The sequence below is a fragment of the Oncorhynchus kisutch genome, linkage group LG5 (genome assembly GCF_002021735.2).
Source record: "Oncorhynchus kisutch isolate 150728-3 linkage group LG5, Okis_V2, whole genome shotgun sequence".
Taxonomy (NCBI): Eukaryota; Metazoa; Chordata; class Actinopteri; order Salmoniformes; family Salmonidae; genus Oncorhynchus; species Oncorhynchus kisutch.
Genome location: NC_034178.2, coordinates 35,667,731 through 35,689,722, shown reverse-complemented (window position 1 = coordinate 35,689,722; position 21,992 = coordinate 35,667,731). Strand labels below are relative to the sequence as shown.

General features: G+C 40.2%; 1 protein-coding gene across 2 annotated transcripts in view; it reads right to left on the bottom strand.

The window, feature by feature from the left end:
- The window catches only part of LOC109890185 (cadherin-4-like), a 242,741-nt gene that overhangs the window by 220,126 nt on the left and 623 nt on the right, over positions 1-21,992 (bottom strand). The window contains exons 1-2 of one of the 2 annotated variants that reach the window (XM_031824984.1): positions 20,431-20,537; positions 20,095-20,206 (exon numbers count right to left, since the gene is read on the bottom strand). In XM_031824984.1, the coding sequence (XP_031680844.1) occupies positions 20,095-20,206; positions 20,431-20,436 (118 nt within the window). In that variant the 5' untranslated portion in view covers positions 20,437-20,537. Of the gene's footprint in view, positions 1-20,094; positions 20,207-20,430; positions 20,538-21,992 lie in introns of those variants that run through there. The other variant, XM_020482164.2, reaches the window with a different exon arrangement.

The following is a 21,992-nucleotide window of genomic DNA, read 5'->3' as shown; positions in this document are numbered from 1 at the left end:
AATACATGTCAGACATGCTTAAAGTTATGTACCCAATAGGTACCTCAGGTCCTCTGGCACTGGCCTTTTAACTATTCCAAAGCCTAGGACCAAGAGGCATGGAGAGGCAGCCTTTAGTTATTATGCCCCCATCCTCTGGAATAGCCTGCCTGAGAACGGCTGAAACTGTGGAAATATTTAAAATGAATCTTAAAACATATATTTTTAGCTTTACCTTTCCTTAGGGTGTTTTTAAGTTTGTGTCATTTATCTTATGGTTTGTTGTGTAGTAAATATTTCAGCTTTTATTTTCATTGTCTATTTGTTTTTTCCTGTAAACACATTGCGTTGTATTCCATGTCTGAAATATGCTGTATAAATAAAGCTTGATTTGATACTGTGTGAAGTACATTTTTTTCCCTCCATGTATTGTATCTATTCTTGTGCAATTTTCCTTAAATGCTTGTATACTGTGACATCAATTTCATTTATATACATAAGTCAGCCCAATCCATGGCAAACTAGCATGCTTTACACAGAAGTAATTGCCTTATTGTTATGTTGCAACACAATCCATTGTAAAGCTCCACCACCTTACTCTAGCTTTAAATATGTACAGTAGCCTACCACCTGATTTAGCCTACTAATTCAACTTCCCCACCTTCAGGTGTAGGCTGTGGGCGTTGTGCCTGCTCTGACAAAGGCTACAATGGTTTGCATTCAATAATGACCCAGTAAAGAGAAATCGTGGACCATGGCAAGGAAGCTATTGGAGATAATTGTCTAAGTTGTCACCAGCCATCTTTTACCGTAAAGCCCAGTCGTTGTATAGTGAGCATTATGCAAATTACTGTATTTCAAATCGAATTGAATTCATCACGTGCGTCGTAAACAACAGGTGTAGACTAACAATGAAATGCTTACTTACGGGCCTTTCATGCCAAATAGTGTCCACCTGCCCCCCCCCCCGTGTCACAATGGGATTCGAGAAGCTATTAGCGTCCGTTGCTAGGGCCATTGCTAGAACATGCCAAATTCTGCCCGGGCTACATAATGAAAGAAAATATATAGAATTCGATTGCATTTGTTGCTATGCCGGTTATGTTCTGATTGTTCTGAGGCATTCGGAGAGAGAAGTGTGTGCAATCAAAAGACAGGGGAAAATGCCATCATTGCTACAGGTTAATTATGCTATTTCCGACATGTTTTAGCTTTAAATCTCACCAATTATTGGTGGATGAAGAACAAAACATGATCCATGCATGGTCATTGATGTTTACTTGCTTACAAAACTTGATTGCAAACCTTGATATAGCAATGCAGAGAGAAAAACAATAACACGAAGAATAAATACGAGGTTATTGAGGTAGATATGGTATATACATATAGGCAGGCAGGGGTAAAGTGACTAGGCAACAGGACAGATACATCAGTAGCAGCAGCATATGTGATGAGTCAAATTTCAGGTACAACATATTTTAGGGCATCCCTGCTTCAAATTTACAGGGATGCTGTATTGTTTTACATTAAGGAAAATAGTGATGTGAAATATATTATCTGTCCGTCTCTGCTGTAAAGCAAAATTACAGTATTAAGCTGGTAACTGGTGCCAGGATCTAAATATACGAAAAATATATATTTGTACCTGAAATATATTTATTCAAATTGGTAACATTAACAACAAATGAAACAACATAACTAAAAATAGAAGTAACAAACGTTAACACATATGTATCCAAATAAGAGCATCATAACAACAATATTTTAAAAACTATTATGTGCCTGTGTGTGTGTGGGGGGGGTGTGGGGGAGAGAGAGAAAGAGAGAGTTAATATTGGGATCGGGTAAGGGGGTTCAAAGGCGGGCCTGCAAGACGATGACGCATGTCATGCAGCTGAGAGGTAAGTGAACCAAACCACTCAGGGTTGTGACAGCTGAGGGGGACGGTGTTGTTGCCGTTCATGCTCTCCCCATCGAGGAGACTGTACCACGATGACATCTTGATAGCTACCAATATTAGTTATTTATTGTGTAGACTGCTATCCTACTTGAAATATAATCCTGGGAGAGAAAATAATTGGCAATTTTACTAGCTACCACCAGCCACACTGAGGTACAGCTGCCCTGTAGCAAGCACCCTATAGGTCGGCTCGATACAACACCGGTGCACTGGTCATTCGCGAGTAGTTTAACAGTATAACAGTATAAAATGGAGCCTGTCAATACGAAAAATATGTGTAATATCTTTTGAACTGCTAGAAACAAGACATTTTCTCTGTAGTAATGGTGAAAACATAATGGTTACGAATTTGCTCTCAGTTCATTCTCTGACACTGAGGGGCTGCTGTTCAGCGAAGCCTATTAGCCATGACAATTGTTATCTGGGTGATTGTTTTTCTAATTTGAACACCAAGATATTTACGACTGAAATGGCTTGTGTCAACTTGACCTAGCTAACAGGCTAACTAGCTAGCAAACGTTAGCAAGCTAGCTAGCTGGCTAGGTTAACAAAGCATACAATAATTCAACATTGGCTAGCAATACATATACTTATTCAACTTCACAGCCGCTTCAAGATATTTACTCAAATATATCTGAGCTTCATGTGTCTCACCCGACAGAATGAGGTTGGCATCTGAAACGGATCATTCAAATCTACAGTAGGCATAAGCTATGACCGCAAAGAAATACAGTATGTTAGAGTAATTTTTGCAGGAGTCTTCCAATTACAGTTAATAACAGTATTTTTCAGCATTTTACCCATAATGCAGTGTTATCTACAACATTAATGCTGTAAAACACATGTACGGTATTTTACTGTCTAATATACAGTGTTGTACTATTGAGATTACAGAAAAGTCAGTGTACTGTACTACTATCACAGACACATACAGCTGAAAAGCAAATTACAGCTGTTGAAGAAACTTCAATTAAATTCACTAATCGTTGGCAATAATTAATAAGGAAATTTCAAAACACCTCGAAAGAGGTTTGCTGGTGATTTCATTTTCCCATGCCAAAAGCCCAGGAAGTAAAAGCTTAACAGAGCCTAAACCTCCCAGTGCCGCTCTGCCTCTACTCTGTCTCTATCCGTCTGTTTCTCTCAATCTACTCTCTTTCTCTCTGTCTTTTCTTCTCCCTCTCGTCCTATTTTTCCCTGTCTCCCACCCACACCCATGCCTATCCTGTTGCTTGCTAATGAGCCATGAGATTGACAGCTGGATTACTTGGCTGGGTTTGTAATCCTTTAATTTCTCCATTTAAGATAATCACCCTGTGGATGGAGCAGTGCCTCCTCACACACACACACCCCAGGCTGTAGTATAATAGTTACTTAACACTACAGATAAACACCATGACAGGAAGACAAACAAACACACATTCCACATTTTGCTAGTTTACAGCCTTATTCTAAAATTGATTAAAATTGTTTTTTTTCCCCTCATCAATCTAAACACAGTACAGATAATGACAAAGCAAAAACAGGTTTAGACATTTTTGCAAATGTATTACAAATAAAAAATGTAAATATCAGACCCTTTACTCAGTACTTTGTTGAAGCATCTTTGGCAGTGATTACAGCCTCGAGTCTTCTTGGGTATGATGCTACAAGCTTGGCACACCTGTATTTGGGGAGTTTCTCCAATTCTTCTCTGCAGATCATCTCAAACTCTGTCGGGTTGGATGGGGAGCAACGCTGCACAGCTATTTTCAGGTCTCTCCAGACATGTTCGATCGGGTTCAAGTCTGGGCTCTGGCTGGGCCACTCAAGGACATTCAGAGACTTGTCCCGAAGCTACTCCTCCTGCGTTGTCTTGGCTGTGTGCTTATGGTCCTGAATGCTCTGGAGCAGGTTTTTATCAAGACCACCATTATCAACACCACCATGCTTCACCGTAGGGATAGTGCCAGGTTTCCTCCAAAGAGTTCCATCTTGGTTTCACCTTGAATAAGGTTTCTCATGATTTGACTCCTTTTGGTGCCTTTTGCAAAATCAAAGCGAGCTGTCGTGTGCCTTACCGAGAAGTGGCGACCGTTTAGCGACTACCATAAAGGCCTTATTGGTGGAGTGCTGCAGAGATGGTTGTCCTTCTGGAAGATTCCCCCATCCTCACAGAGGAACTCTAGAACTCTGTTAGAGTGAGCATGGGTTTCTTGGTCATCTCCCTGACCAAGGCCCTTCTCCCCCGATTGGTCAGTTTGGCTGGGTGGCCAACTCTAGGAAGAGTCTTGGTGGTGCCAAACTTCTTCCATTTAAGAATGATGGAGGCCACTGTATTCTTGGGGACCTTCAATGCTGCAGAATTTATTTGGTACCCTTCCCCAGATCTGTGCTTCGACACAATCCTGTCTCGAGGCTCTACCGACAATTACTTTGACCTCATGGCTTGGTTTTTGCTTTGACATGCACTGTCAACTGTAGGAACTTATATAGACAGGTGTGTACCTTTCCAAATCATGTCCAATCAATTGAATTTACTGCAGGTGGACTCCAATCAATTTGTAGAAACCTCTCAAGGATGATCAATGGAAACAGGATGAACCTGAACTCAATTTCGAGTCGGAATACTTATGTAAATAAGGTATTTCAGTTAAAAATATATAAATGAGAAAGTCTAAAAACCTGTTTTTGCTTTGTCACCAAGGGGTATTGTGTGTAGATCATTGAGACGTGTATATCAATTTTAGAATAAGCCTGTAAAGTAACAAAATGTGGAAAAATTCAAGGGGTCTGAATACTTTCCGAATGCACTGTACATTCTACATAGCAAACACACAGAGACATAAAATTAAAACAAAACACACTCAGCAAGTCATATACCAACACACCCACAACACAGAACATAGTCTGTTTGCTAGGATGTGGGAAAACAAAATTAAAGAGGTAAGAGCATGGGAACATAAATACTCTACCATGACTAGAGATACAGAAGAACATGGTTGAATGAGACAACAAAAGACTAAAAACAGTCATTTCTGTGGCTAGGACCTTAGTGATGTTCGACTTTAAAGCACAAACGGAAGTGAAACCTTTTAATTATAAAGATAGAAACCCTGTGGTTACAGAAATGGATGCAGCCTACAGTACACAGCGGCCCTAAAGATAGATGTGTATAACTGCGGCTCGGAGGAATATATGAGTTGGCCGCAGCATGGCGTAAATCACTTTGAAAGTACCATGTTTTTCAGCTCGTCCAGTGATGGTGACTGAGGATAGGAACACTGGGGAACATGGGTGTAAAGTGGCAGCACAAGGTCAATTCGCTTCACCATAATATATCAATAAAGTCCCTGGCTCAGGAGAGAGGAAGGAGGGGGAGAGGAAGATACGGAGGGAAGCGTGAGGAGGAGTGAAATGGTCCCAATCCATAAGCTCCTTAATGTAACAGCATCATTCAGACTAACTGCTTCAGATTATGATTATTCATGGTGAATAATGACTAGGATGATGGCCTATAGTAAATGGATGGGCTGACTGACATTTATTTTAGGAGGGGATATATTTTGCCCATCACTCATTGAACAGATATAGCTCTCCGGGAACCCTATTTGACATAAATGTACAGATGCTGCCATATTGTAGCATCATACGTAGTACTAATTTACACAAACAGCATGCACTATGCATCTCTAGCAACACAGTGAGTGAATCAAGCCGATGCACACTGGAACATTGTGATGGATGTAGAGAAAGGACGAAGACGTAAAAGCTCTGACAAAACCTTTCATAAATGAGCCATGTAGTGCATGGTATTTCGAGGATAAACAATTTTGGTTGGGCAAAGAAAAGCAACATTTGCTCAGTTGCTCATTCATTTTATTATAGAGATGCTCGGGAACTTTGGCGACTTCTAAGTATTTTTTAAACCTCCCGCTTTGAGCTGTGTAGTTCATACTAGCAGAATCTATGAGCAGAATCACTGTCTTACCTCAATTAGCTACACAATCCCTGGTTTGAAAGCAACTGTTTTCTGAAAGCTGTGCTGCACCATCTTCCCTACATTTTCCCCCATGTGGGCCAGCCCCCTAGCAAATCGAGTTCAACCAATGACTGACAGCTAGCAAGATGCACATGATGCACCCACAGTGGAGCGAGAGAGAGCAATGATGTGGTGCACATATTTGCACGTGACATGCAATTTTCAGGGACCACTTTTAGCTTGTGAAGTATAAAAAAGTACAGGAGAATCACTAAGTTGATTTGGCAGGGACAACATACAAGAAAACAAGTCTCAGAATATGAGAAGTGACGCGGTGCACCAGAATTAGCTGACACATCTGCAGTCCCCAGGCAGGTAAACGTATAAACATGAAAACATTATGTACAAACAGACATTTTAAAAACAGAGATCAGGACACACAGACACATTTCAACACAGAAAATCAACACATTTCACATTAGTGTTGCACGGTATACCAAAACTTCAGTACTTTTTGATACTAGAACATGAAAAAAAAATTCTTTACTAGCATTGCAGCTGACACAGCGCAAACCACTTTGAGAAGCAAGTGAAAGGAAAGAGAAAATGCTGACAGCATGGCTTCTTCAAACGAAAACATCATACCTCAAACACCTGCAGCTTGTTGCCAAAACTGGCTGCAGAAGCAAACTACGGGAATACTTTGACTATAGAGAAGATGAGGGCCAGCCCACCAAAACAACTAAGCAAAAGATGTTACAAAGCAATGTGAGGTTTACGACATAAAACGACATTAACTATTTTAACCATAACATTTGCATTGTAAGTTGTCATTATTGTACCAGAAAATAAATGTGAAATATTTTTGCATGACAGTGACATGAACATATATTCAGCATGACATTTATGTGAGCGTTATAATATTATTAAAAACCAAAAGTAATGCAAAATGCACTCATTACAGGACAACAATATGTAGACTACTTCACATTTGTCTAGGCTTGCTAGCAGTAGCAGCTCTGGGCAGAGTATTACACCCTGGGAAGAGAAATGCACTCTGGGAATCGTAGTATGCTGTGTAAAATCCATTGTATTTCTATGGTGTGTATACTATTGCAATATAGAAACATTACATTATTTAGCTGTAATGAATCATATGTCTAATGAATGTCATTTTACCAAATATTATGGCCATAACCATGATATGTATCAAATTACATTTTAAAACAGTTTACTGTAGATGTAATTGTACAATTATTTTGTCCGCTCGGAGTCTCAGACAATTTATTATCACTATGGTTAAGTGGTAATGCCAGAGAGGCCGGTGTTTGGAGGATATATTGGCACGGGTGTTGTTAGGCCCGAGCCAAAGTCGAGGGCGGACAAACTGTGCCAATATATCCTCCAAACACCGGCTTCGAAGGCATTATAATTTATTACAACAGGTTACCAACATATCAAAATAATGATTTACATATTTTCATTAAAAACTTTATTTTGATTCATTTATTCATACTATTTCATACTATAGCCGCGACACAAATCTAGGATTGCTACCGAAGAAGGCTGGTCGTTCGTTCTATTGGTTCGGTTGACAGAGATGCGACCCAGTCGTTCAGTGTTTTTGTTCTGTATCTATGGACGCGACCCAGTCGTTTGCAGCATAAGCTGTTTTCTAATGACATTTGGATACATTATTTCAATGATTTCACCTGGCATAGAAAATTTGCTCTCTTGTCGGGACACTGTTGTTTGAGAGCTAGCCAACAACACAGCTAACAATCACTTCAAACTGAAGCTGGAAAGACTTCAAACTAGCTGCACTTCATCTTGTTTTACCTGTTTTCTATTGATATATATATATATATATAACTATCAATAGAAAACAGGTCAAACAAGACGAAGTTATACGAAGTATATATTTATTTGTATTTATATACACATATTTATTTATATTTATTTATATACACATATTTATTTATATTATATATATATATATATATATATATATATATATATATATATATATATATATAAAATATAAATAAATGTGTATATAAATACAAATAAATATAAATAAATATGTGTATATATATTTATTTGTATTTATACACATTTATTTATATACACATTTATTTATATATATATATATTTATATATATCCATAAAAAGTATGCTGATTCATGATTTCAACTAGCTGAGAAAAGCTGCCTGCCTGTCTGTCTCATAGTGACTCCCGACATGTTCATTACTATGGGACAGCTGGAGGTCAAATTTGAATATTGAAACAATGTTGCAAATATCGCAGAGACAGACAGCAAGGTTTATCTCCCTTCTCACCCCTGTCTATTTCTCTCCTCCCACCTCACTCACCCCTCCCCTATCTATCTTTCTTTTTCCTCTTCCTCCCTCCTCTGCCACCCCCTTCACCCTCTCTCAGGCTCTCCCCCAGCCAGTGGGACAGGTACTCTACAGATACAGTGTGGCAAAAAGGTATTTAGTCAGCCACCAATTGTGCAAGTTCTCCCACTTAAAAAGATGAGAGGCCTGTAATTTTCATCATAGGTATACTTCAACTATGACAGACAAAATGAGGGGGAAAAATGCAGAAAATCACATTGTAGGATTTTTAATGAATTTATTTGCAAATTATGGTGGAAAATAAGTATTTGGTCAACTACAAACAAGCAAGATTTCTGGCTCTCACAGACCTGTAACTTCTTCTTTAAGAGGCTCCTCTGTCCTCCACTTATTACCTGTATTAGTGGCACCTGTTTGAACTTGGTATCAGTATAAAAAGACACCTGTCCACAACCTCAAACAGTCACACTCCAAACTCCACTATGGCCAAGACCAAAGAGCTGTCAAAGGACACCAGAAACAAAATTGTAGACCTGCACCAGGCTGGGAAGACTGAATCTGCAATAGGTAAGCAGCTTGGTTTGAAGAAATCAACTGTGGGAGCAATTATTAGGAAATGGAAGACATACAAGACCACTGAAAATCTCCCTCGATCTGGGGCTCCACGCAAGATCTCACCCTGTGGGGTCAAAAAGATCACAAGAACGGTGAGCAAAAATCCCAGAACCACCATGGGGGGACCTAGTGAATGACCTGCAGAGAGGTGGGACCAAAGTAACAAAGCCTACCATCAGTAACACACTACGCCGCCAGGGACTCAAATCCTGCAGTGCCAGACGTGTCCCCCTGCTTAAGCCAGTACATGTCCAGGCCCGTCTGAAGTTTGCTAGAGAGCATTTGGATGATCCAGAAGAAGATTGGGAGAATTTCATATGGTCAGATGAAACCAAAATATAACTTTTTGGTAAAAACTCAACTCGTCGTGTTTGGAGGACAAAGAATGCTGAGTTGCATCCAAAGAACACCATACCTACTGTGAAGCACGGGGGTGGAAACATCATGCTTCGGGGCTGTTTTTCTGCAAAGGGCCCAGGACGACTGATCTGTGTAAAGGAAAGAATGAATTGGGCCATGTATCGTGAGATTTTGAGTGAAAACCTCCTTCCATCAGCAAGGGCATTGAAGATTAAACGTGGCTGGGTCGTTCAGCATGACAATGATCACAAACACACCGCCCGGGCAACGAAGGAGTGGCTTCGTAAGAAGCATTTCAAGGTCCTGGTGTGGCCTAGCCAGTCTCCAGATCACAACCCCATAGAAAATCTTTGGAGGAAGTTTAAAGTCCGTGTTGCCCAGCAACAGCTCCAAAACATCACTGCTCTAGAGGAGATTTGCATGGAGGAATGGGCCAAAATACCAGCAACAGTGTGTGAAAACCTTGTGAAGACTTACAGAAAACGTTTGACCTCTGTCATTCCCAACAAAGGGTATATAACAAAGTATTGAGATAAACTTTTGTTATTGACCAAATACTTATTTTCCACCATAATTTGCAAATAAATTCATTAAAAATCCTACAATGTGATTTTCCTCATTGTCTGTCATAGTTGAAGTGTACCTATGATGAAAATTACAGGCCTCTCATCTTTTTAAGTTGCACAATTGGTGGCTGACTAAATACTTTTTTGCTCCACTGTACATCTGATAGATGTGAATGACAACACTCCAGTGCTGTTGCCCAAGGAGGCCCAGGTGTGTGGACAGCAAGGTTTATATAAATCTCCGCTGTTGAAAGTGAAATGTTGGTCTAAAAGAAATGTGAGATAATGTCTAGATGCTTTTTATAATGGAGATCAAGTTCATACATTTCCTGGCTGGGCTGATGAGACAGTGGATTACGCAGTCAGATGGAACAGAGTAAATGGGCACTTTAACATCATAGATTTAGCTGGTGGTAACTTCTGGAATAGACAGCGGCTGGAATGCGGTTTTAACCAATCAGCATTCAGGATTAGACCAACCCGTTGTATAATTTTTCATAAGGAACACTTGAAGGTATTATTCTGTTATTCATTATGTTGTTTTATTTTAGCAAGAAATTGAATATAGAATTTGTTATTTTATTTGTTCTACCAGTTATCAACATATTGTTCAATGTGACTTTAGCTAATACATTGTTGTTGTTTTTTTTGTTGCAGTGGTATCATTTGTAATTGAGTATTGTATACAAAACCTGGTATTAGTATCAAAGTCAAAAATCTGGTATCGTGACAACAGTATTAGAAACAACATTGCTGTGGGACCTGATATTTGAAAATCATCTACTGAATTTTTTTTTGCACATAGCCCAGGTATGGCAACAAAGCCCACAACTTTCTCTTCCTCCCTCAACCTTCTCCTCCTCCTGTTTTCTTGAGGAAGGGAGTGAATGGAGCCACTCTGGGCTGAATCACATCCCTCATCCCCTAGGCTGAGACAGACCTCCAGAACTAATCCACTCTACTCAGTCCACACAGTAATTAAAGCACTACCAGAGGGCTTCTAACCATGGAGGCTGCAGCTGAGAGAGAGAGATCAGGGTTAACACACTGACACAATCACACAGGTAGGTGGGAGGTATACAAGAAGACAAGGATGCAGATTTCATATTTCATCTCAAAGCTTGAGAGGATACTTAAGCCATGGAAAGAAGTATCATTAAAGACCACTATTATAAAAAGGTGAGAGTAAGACATAATCCAAATGGTTTTCCAAGAGGTATCTCAAGCACAATGCTCTCAGGATACACATTTAACCTTGTATTATGCTGGGTTACCATGGTAGACCTCTAGTACTATTTCATGTCTTGGTCCTATTAGTTGGAGCTGGGACGATAAACCAAAAAGTATTGACACCGACCATACCAACCACTTATCGCAGGAATTTCGCTGATATAGTTCATTACGATAAGAAACCTATACTAGAGTTTGAAATTAAATAAGTTTGCAAATATGGGCGATTGTTAACCATTTAGAGTCTAATCCCTGTCTAAACCGCGGGATGGGGGGGGGGGGGGGGGGGGGTTCTACTAAGCTATATGGATTTTTTTTTAAAGGTCATACTAATGATCATTTAGCTTTTTGATTTTAGAAAAAAAAATTGCATAAAAAAATGTATTTGATGAAAAATAAATATTGGCCTTACAGCTATTAGCCCATACAACCTACATGGAACAACAGATAGTCCCCCCTCAAAAAATCTAAAAGGAAGTTTGCTCTGAAGTGTCTGTTCTATATCTGAAAGATATAAGAAAGATCTGGAAACATTTGCTTGTTTTTTAACATGTATTTAACCCTTTATTTTTGGCACTAAACAGTGTCCACATATACTTCCATACATTTTTTCAACTAGTTCTGGGGGACCTTCAGATGAGTCTTTTCCTAGAACAAAACAACAAACATGTATTTGTTCGCGGGAGTTTCAAACTGTTCGGACGCTACAGACGATTTTGTTAAGACCGATTTTCGGGATGTCACATGGTCTGACAAACACCCCCCTAGCTCTTTCACCGCTGAAGCGGAAGTGTGACATAGATGGGTGCATCTCAATCCACCGCATACAATGCAAAAAAATCGGACATCTCTAGCTTAAACTGACAGATTTTTATGGGGATTTTTGTATTATGCTAATTCGATTTCTGCGGGGGCGCAGATATCGACCTTAGGGTGCTTAATGGAACAACTGATGGCTACAACCATCAAACTAGTAGTAATAGTTTAAATGATAATAAATAAATAAAACTGTGCACATTAAATGTTATAAACTTGTGCTATTTATCGTTATCAGGTAATTCAGGTAATTTATCGCAATTTGTATTGTCCATATCGCCCAGCTCTACTATTAATAATTAAAATCATAATCTGCTTAATAAAAACATATCTGCTTAATGAAAACATATCTGTAGCAAAGATCCAAACAAATAAGATAACAAGTGAATGAATAGTCTAAAGTCAGCTAAACCTCACTTGAACACAGAAGCCCGATTTGTATTCAGACGCATGTATATCCTGGGGCTTAGGGGAGGGAGAAAACCTTGGTAATGAACTGGTTGATGCAGGGTTACACAGACAATTATGAAGTGAAGCGGAGGCTTCCTACAGAGCAAAATCACCTATTTCTGAAACACAACAAAAGATAGCTTCCTCATCAGGGTCTCGAATCGTTAGAGAGCACGAAGATGTAAAGCACTAAAGCATATTGATTAAGAGAGAGTGACTGATTAAGGGAAGATCTTGATTAACGATGCAAATTGCATTCATAGAACACAAATGTCTCTCTTTGGAAGAGATCAGGGGTTACATGGAGATTGTGTAGCTGGTGGAACTATCCTTGAAATTGGTTGCTTTCCGTAGCCAATTTTTTTTACTGAAATTCTCACCGTGCGGCATCCCACACTAAAACAGTGAACTTCCACCAACTCTGTCCCCGCAAATTAATCTCCTGGCCAGGACTATTTTGAGAAAACATATTATATGCCCTTTCTCTCTCGCTCCTTTACCTTTCTGTTAGTGCTTTGACTGGTTGGCTGCCGCTGGCTCTAGAATATCCAATCTCAGGTCTGATAATATCATGATTACCCCCATTCTGAAGGTCAGACTTTGGGACACCTTTTGCTCATCTCTTAATTTTTCAATGCATTTAGGTCTATTGCATAACCTTCCCTGGCCGACTACTGAGGCACAGGGATTGGAAATGGATTGCAGCAGGAGTCCAGGATAGAACAATGCAACACGTTTCTTTGTCTCTCTTCAGTTAAGACTGATCTATCTTATATGAATGGAGGGCAGTTGGGTCGGAACATATCCTTAACTCTAAAACACAGACAATAGAGGCTGCTATTACTACCTATTGGACTGAACCATTGACACATGGTTTGTTATCTAGACTATAAACTCTCCTTCCAGACTCACATTAAGCATCTCCAAACCAAAATTAAATCTAGAATCGGCTTCCTATTTCGCAACAAAACATCCTTCACTCATGCTGCCAAACATACCCTCGTAAAACTGACTATCCTACTGATCCTTGACGTCAGGCGATGTCATTTACAAAATAGCCCCCAACACTCTACTCAGCAAATTGGATGTAGTCTATCACAGTGCCATCCGTTTACATCCATATACTACCCACCACTGCGACCTGTATGCTCTCGTTGGCTGGCCCTCACTACATATCCGTCGCCAAGTCTGTTTGGTAAAGCACCGCCTTATCTCAGCTCACTCATCACCATAGCAACACCCACCCGTAGGACGCGCTCCAGCAGGTATATTTCACTGGACATCCCCAAAGCCAACACCTACTTTGGCCGCCTTTCCTTCAAGTTCTCTGCTGCCAATGACTGGAACGAATTGCAAAAGTCAGTGAAGCTGGAGACTTATATCTCCCTCACTAACTATAAGCATCAGCTGTCAGAGCAGCTTACCGATCACTGCACCTGTACAGCACATCTGTAAATAGCCCACCCAACTACCTTATCCCCCATATTGTTATTTTTATGCTCATTTGCACCCCAGTATCTCTACTTGCACATTCATCATCTGCACATCTATCACTCCAATGTTAATGCTAAATTGTAATTATTTCACCTCTATGGCCTATTTTTTTTTACTTGCTATATTGTATTTACTTTGCCACCATGGCCTTTTTTGCCTGTACCTCCCTTATCTCACCTCACTTGCTCACATTGTATGTAGACTTATTTTTCTACTGTATTATTGACTGTATGTTTGTTTTACTCCATGTGTAAGTGTGTTGTTGTACCTGTCCAACTGCTTTGCTTTATCTTGGCCAGGTCGCAGTTGTGAATGAGAACTTGTGGTATATAGTTCTCGTGACAACAACCATTTCTGCTAACAGTTAGCGCTCCTTCCAACAGCTCTTTACAGTACGTCACCCACTATAGAGGGGACGACCAACAATAAATGGAAAACATTGTATTGTACCACATACGTACCTTGGGTGGCTTGGTTGAATGGGCTAGCAGTGGATGTCATGTTGTAGGTGGTTTGAGGGATATAGGGCCATACCTTGTGTTGTGTGTGAAGGGAAGAGGAGATAAAGAGAAATGATGTGGCTCATCCACACTACCTGTATTCTATCAGCACACCACAGACTCTGTGTCCTGTGTGGAGAGAAGAAAGGCTCTCGAGGACAAGAGAGACGGAGTGAGTCTGAGGGAAAATGGCATCCTGCTTATCAAAACGCCTGAAATCGTAATCCCTTTCCCTGGGTTTGGACATACTTATGAAAGCAGAGCTGCCTGACTTGGAGAGAAGCATGACGAGGTGTCTGAGGTTCTGTAGAGCAGAGCACACACCAGACAGGCTGTTTAATCCAAGATCCCACTGAGCAAAAACTGGTTGAACCAACGTTGTTTCCACATCATTTAAACAAACAAACAAAAATCTATGTGATGATGTGCCCAGTGGGATATTACTATAATTGTCAGATATTTTCAAACAACATTTGATTGGGGTTACATGTCATTCCGCACAAATGACTTCTAAAGTTGTGGGTTAACAGTCAGTAAAGTGCTGATAGTTGAAGGCATCTGGTTAAGTTTTATGAAACACATCTTGCCTAGCTCCCGGTCAGATAAAATCATGTGAATGCGTGTAATACTGATATTATCTAGCGACATTGAACAAAGTATAAATGCAGGAGAAGCCCAACCACCTGTTTATCAACAGCCGGACCGCAAAGACAAAACAATCACATATTGAAAGAATGGGAGGGAAGTGAAAAGGTAACTCAAGTAAGCAACAAAAGGAGAGATCAAATCCCATGTTTCTCATAGTAAGGCAGAGGGTTCAGATTCCTTGAAAATACATGGGAAACAAAGTTTGGACATCAAAACAAGTCCATTCTGTTTGAAAGTGGATAGAAGTATGTGTTGCGGTTCACAAAGCACAAGCTTCAATTAAAGATGCACTTATCCACAGAACTGATACTACACTAGTGTTGCTGTCACCTTGAAGACCACGTTTTCAATGTGTTATGTCCCTCCTGAACCTCCATGCAGTATACTTTTATTAGCTGCCTTGACTGCATTCCTTTAGAGAGAGAATCAAAAGCATCCCAAAACAACATTGCTATTCATATTAAATTGTCATTGTATGTTTGCTTGACACATTGAGCCATAACAGAAAACACAAATATGCACTCTACAAAACCCACCGTGCCCTTCTCACCCCTGCCGTGGTGGATGGTGATGAGCGAGGGGTGAAACTCATCACGGATGTCTTTTTGAATATGTACCGACAGCGACTTTAAAAGCCACTATCCTGAAGAAACTGCAGTTCAAATCAATTTATTTTGTGGTCTGCCGCTGCTCCTGCCCACGTTCCTAGGTGTCTGTTCCAGCTCTTAGGCCGAAGTGATGGTTTACACTGCGATGCACAATTACCAGAATATCCCTTTTCATGGCCCTTCTGGCCACAGCAGGAATCTACATGGAATGAGCGCTATGCCTCTTTAGGCTCCCTGCCATAATCTCTCCAACTCCTCCCCTACAGAGACAATCAGCTCCATTGCATGTGCTATTTCACTCTGTTAATCTTCAAGGCAGCCAATAGATTTATGTGATGATAAACAATAAAGGTATTTTGTGTTACCATAAACCAATAAAAGCCTGTTTAACATATAGGGAAATGGAAGCATGGCCAGCTGAGACTGGATAATGGCAGCTACAAGAGTGCTGTACTCACAAATTGACCACAACTAAGCCCAAAAGGATTGTATTTGAAAATAACATCACTTCATACCTTGATTAAATTTAGACACGGTGACATCTCTATTTGTATTTACGGGAATAGTTGGGAACTGATTTCCTAAATATATATATTTTTTCGCTGAATTCCTGGTGATTTTATGGACTTTTTTGACCAAACACTAAAATCCTTATAAAAACTGTCCCTCTGTTGCCGATCCCTGCATTAAGGCCACAGATGTGAAAAGGCACTGAGGTGGGTGGCTAACAAGAAACAATTAGCATTTTGTACCATTAGGCAATGGTCTAAGATCTACCCACACACCCTCCAAACAGTCAATATGACAAATACAGTCGAACAGCTTTTCCTTCCCACCACCTTAAAGACTGGATGAATGGTGTGGGATTAGAACATGGAAATGGCTGAGGTTCACAGCCCAGCTAACAGCATAGAACCCATTGTCAGGTTGCACCTGGCTGGTTGCTAAAACAGTATTCTGTGACGCTGGGCCGATTGCTCAGTGTCTTCCTCTCACAGGATGCAGTGGCTATAGAACTTAAATTGTCCAGCGACCTTACCACTGTAGCACCTCAGCCCCTCCCTCCTCTCTGCCTCACCATTAAAGTATTAGATGACGGTTCTGGGTTACACACAAAGTATTGTTAGTATTAAAGCCTTTTTCCTTTTCTCCATGTTGCATTGTGTTGTGGAGAAAACAAACCCTCAGTCAGGCCAGATGCAGCACATTAATCATAGCAAGAGGACTTAGCAAGCTCCTCCAGACAATATTCCTCAGAGTGGCCAGTAGGACAGCACGACTCAAAGATTGATTTTCACAGAGCAAACTGAGTGAGAGGGTACAGAGGTAATATTGTATCGAAGCAATGGATGCTGTACAATAAAGACCAAATCCAAATTATCTAGCACTGGAATGGTGGATGATTTCTGCTGAAACTTGAAGGTGCAGGCAGCAGTGTTTCTCTCTCAGAAACACACACATACATACATACACACAATGTCGTACAACCTGTCCAAACGCATCAGATTCTGTCAGCATTGTTTTTGGCGAGGGTCACTGAGGACACCTCAGCCAATTTCCAGGTGCCTTCAACCCTAAGCCTCCAGGCAAAGTAGCTCCCTATTGACTTAATGTGTCCTTCTAAATAACCTCCGCAATAATTAAATTGCTTTCGTTTAAAGCTGGTGACATGTCCCAACAACCATTAAAACAAGAGCTCCATTTCATCGTAGCAAATAACCTAAACTTTGCCTGCAGAAAAGATAAGTGTCTGGGGAGTGTCAGGCTCATCTTTCTCTAGTGTTAAATCACTGAGAAGAGTCATAGAGGATAACATGCTGACTAGACCGCTCTGAACCAACTATATTAATTTGGGGACAGGTCCAAAAGCATTAAACATTTATGGCAATTTAGCTAGCTAGCTTGCTGTTGCTTGCTAATTTGTCCTGGGATTTAAACATTGGGTTGGTATTTTACCTGAAATGCACAAGGTCCTCTAATCCGACAATTAATCCACAGATAAAAGGGTACTTCTTCGATGAGGTTTAACGGCAGTTGGAATCCAATATATGTTGCATTACCGCCACCTACTAGACTTGAAAAAACAAATAAACAAATGCCCTACCATCTAACACTATACTCACAATTTAATTGTATTGTATCTATTTAGTCCTACCTCAGGCCAACAACCTGAAAGGACGGGACATCACCACTTAAGACACCCTGTAACTCTTCTGACATCAAGTCTCGCACACCCAAATACCTCTCTGCAGCTGCCACCACAACCTCAATTTTCTGCAACATAGGTTCCATCCCTGCAGTAGTTGATAACCATTGCTATAAATGCAAAAAAATCTAATTTACTGAAACATGTATCACTTGTTGGCATATCCCTCTGTACCGGTACAGATCTACTACTCCTCTCAGGATCCCTCCCCCTTGACCCATCTTCCTCTTCTTTCTTCACTACCTCAGCATATGACAACTTCTGCACTACTCTAACCCTGGAAACCTCAACCTGCCTCTCTCTTACGGGACGATCCTGATCCCCAGCCCCATGGGCACCCCTACAATTAACACATATCACTACTTTCCCCAACGCTACACATTCCTTTGTCTCATGCCCTTCTACACACTTCTCACACCTAGGAACCTCCCTCCTAAACACTGCTGCCACATGCCCATAAGCTTGACACCTGTAACAACGTAATGTATTCAGCACAAAAGTTTGTGTAGGATAACTTATATATCCTAACATCACTTTGTCGGGCAAAAACTCAACATCAAAACTCGAAATTCAGACAACGACTCGTCTGTTTCACCACTCTCGATACCATGTCTGTGTTACACCAAACGACGAGCATCACAAACACCGGGAATCTTCCCCTTCGGTTGGTCAACTTTTACATTTACTGCTACCCCAGTAATCACTCCTTTCAATGGCGTCCCTTTTCTTGACAGCGAAACAATTCACATTTCTTGCCCCCATTCATTTAACGCAGAGAACCTTCTCCCTCTGACCAGCAGAAACACAATTATCACAAGACCACTTCTGGTTACCCTCACTGATTCCACAGTATCCAACACTGTTTTCACCCACCCCGAAACCACAAATGGATCAGCCAAAAGGCAAGGGTCCACTTTTCCAAAAACTTCACTCCTACCCTAACAGGCTCATCTTTATCCTGACCATCGGTGCAAGCCTCGGGATCCGACAACTTCACCACACCTACCACCTCCAATACTTCGACCTGATTCACTTCCATTTCTCCTCACTCTGCTTACACTTTCTACCATTCTTCTTTAACAAACCATCTCCCTTTTTTCCACAATTTTTAAACAACTCAAGCTCACCGTCTTCCTCCCTCTCTCTCTTACACCTCCTCGTGCTCTCTTTTTCCCTCCATTCCTCCTCCATATTCCAAGTATACGTCTCCTTATGATAATGATGGATCCTGATGATAACCAGGATGTTTTCATTGAATCAATATCAAATGTACAATTCTAAGATGAATACGCAATACAAGCAACTAGAATGGTCAATTAACAAGAATAGGAAAATAATCTGCAAGTGAGGTTTGTTTTTGCAATATTAGAAGCGACTTAAAGACAAAAAGATGAGCCATTCTGAAAAAAATTCAGTATAATTTCACATTTTTGGAGAGGAACCTCACAAAAGATGTGATGAGCTGAAAATAAACAGAGCACATGAAAGGAGAATTGAATTCCTCTGAAAAATAAAGAGAATAAAATGAAAAATGTATTACATTGAATACAGGTAATACAATAAAAGCTGGGAGTTTCCAGCAGTAAACACACACAGCAGGAGATAGATGGGTGATTTAAATGAGCCTGCTTTGGTAAGTCTGATGCTTAAGTGATCATTTAGAAAAGGATAAATTCAATGTTTTCAATGTGAACACTCTTTTATGTTCGCTTGGAAATTCTGTTCATGTGATAAGAATGAATAGATTTGTATATTGCAAACAGTTATCTTTAGGGCCAGGACGATACCAGCATCGGGATATTTTTTCCATAACAAAAATGAAAACACGAAGCAAACTCTTTGGTCCTTTAAAAACCTACTGTATGTTAAAAATGGTGTGCTATATCTTGGAAACTAAATAGATGTGACTCTGGATGACAAAATAATGATTTCTGTTTGCAACATTACAGCTGTTTTCCTAAATAAGTAAAATCTGCTTTATGATTTGTGTATGATTTGTGATTTTCCTTGACACAACACTAACGAGTATTGCGATACTGGTATAGGCCCGGCCCTAGTTATCATGCAGACTCAAACCACATAGTGTACATTCCAACCAACTTTAGCTGCATCAACACATGTATGCTAGTTTCACCAGAGCTGCATGTTATACCACAGTGTACCTTCTTATGTCATGATGGAATGCTGCATATACCCCCCCCCCCCCCCCCCCCCCCCCCCCCCCCCCCACACACACACACACTCTATCACTCTCTGGTTGGGATCTACTGTAGCTCCGGAGAAGAGGGGGACAAACAGTCAATAAATGAGATCCAGCGCCACCACAACCACAGTGCTTACCTTTGAGAATGTTCTGGCCTTGCAGTAGATCCCTAGAGACAAAGACTGTGTAGAAGCTCTCGGAAAAGCCTGGTCTGCATGGGGGTTTAGGTGGTTGGTCTGCCTTGGTCGCCTGGAGAGAAAACAAGACAGCCTATAAGCATTGGAGAATTGACTTGTTGCCAGAGGGTCGCAGGCTGATTTTACAGGTGTTGAGACTGATATTGAACCTTCGGATAGATTAGAGACTGGTAGGGTTGGGCGGTATACCGTATCCCTGGGTATTTCAAGATTTTCCAATCCTGTCAATACCATTTTTTTTATACATTTCAATGTTTGTACTTCTTAAATAAATACCTGCATCCAACTTGTGCATTAGATAATAGATAAAGCAGATCCCGTTCATCATCTAGGCCAGCGATGACGCCTCTCATTGAGTAACTCAAATTGAAGGCAGACCGGGGTACTGCACGCTGCCATTATCAACTAAATTATCCTTTATATCTTCTTCTGTGAGCGATTTTAAAATAATCGGTTCAAGGACATACATCTGGTGTATTAGTAACAATTATCGTCACCATGATTGTCTTTGAAACATTTTCTTATTTACACGAATATTGACATTTTTCCATTACCTATAATTTGGGATGCCTGCAGTACCGCGGGCGGCCTTGAACTTCCGAAGCTTCAATCGTTCTCCCCTGGCTTCATGAGATGAGTCACCCCTGCAGCGCAATTTATTTGAGGTGATCAAGTAAGTGAAGCGAGGTGATCAAGTAGTGAAATTCACTCATGTTTGCCAGCTATATATTTTATAACAATTAAGTTAATTATCTAAGATGTGCCAAAAAAAAGCTCTCCAGCTGGGTTTTGATAACTTGCTAATGTTAGCTTGCTAGATCAAGCTTCTTGGTAACAGCAGCAGAGACAATCCCCTCCTGGATTAAAATACCTGATGTCTAATATTTGTTTTGTGCGTTCTGCAAACTGTATTTTGAGATACTTGAATAACTTTGAGCTGGTTTATCTGTTTTAGAAATGAATGTTTGAATGCTCTTGTTAGCATTTACCTAGCATCCGCGATGGAGATTCCGTAGTACTTGTTATAATTTTGTAAGTGACGTTTAAAAAAATAACCCTTGTGACCCTTTGTCGGTAATACAGTATATCCCGGGATGGCACAGTATTGTAGGTATAGAAATCTGGATACCGCCCAACTGGTGTTGCTGATTTGCTTCAGTCCATAGCTTGCTGTTTAAATGCCGACATTTGCAAGTGAATCATCAATACCAGATACACCAGCGGGTTCATTAGACACCTTTTTAATTGTATTTATTTTGTCCATTGTAAACTACCTTAAACCTTAATGGATTTATGAGAAGGGGAGAAGGAGGAGAGAGGGGAAGAGTAGGCCTAATCCATGTGTATATTTGAAGATGATGATGGGCAACAGAAATATGCATATTAGATCATAGACTTACTGAAGTCATGTGCATAGTCTCAATGCGGTAAGCGTATAGTAAAGAGAGAGACAACCTATACAAAATGTGTAACTTATTGTTACAATTATCAGTATTGTGTCTGCAGTTTTCTATTCTCTTATCAGTCTTCACTCTCTACTTTGCTGCAGCAAAGGTGCTATCCAGGAGACAAATGTATATCTTTCAGGCATGAGTAGGCTATAAAAAAAAATATTTAAAAAATGGCCGTCATTTCAGATAAGTTTTCAAATGTAAATGCAATCAAATTATAAGAATAGTGCATTTGATATTATATCGAGAGAAAGTCTATAATATGCTATAACGAGCAATGGGCTAGTGCTGATCTAATCAAAATAAATTACAGTCCATAATGTAAACGGCAATGAAGTTCGTAGCCTCGTATAGCCTATATAATTTATGAAACGAAAGGCTTCGGCA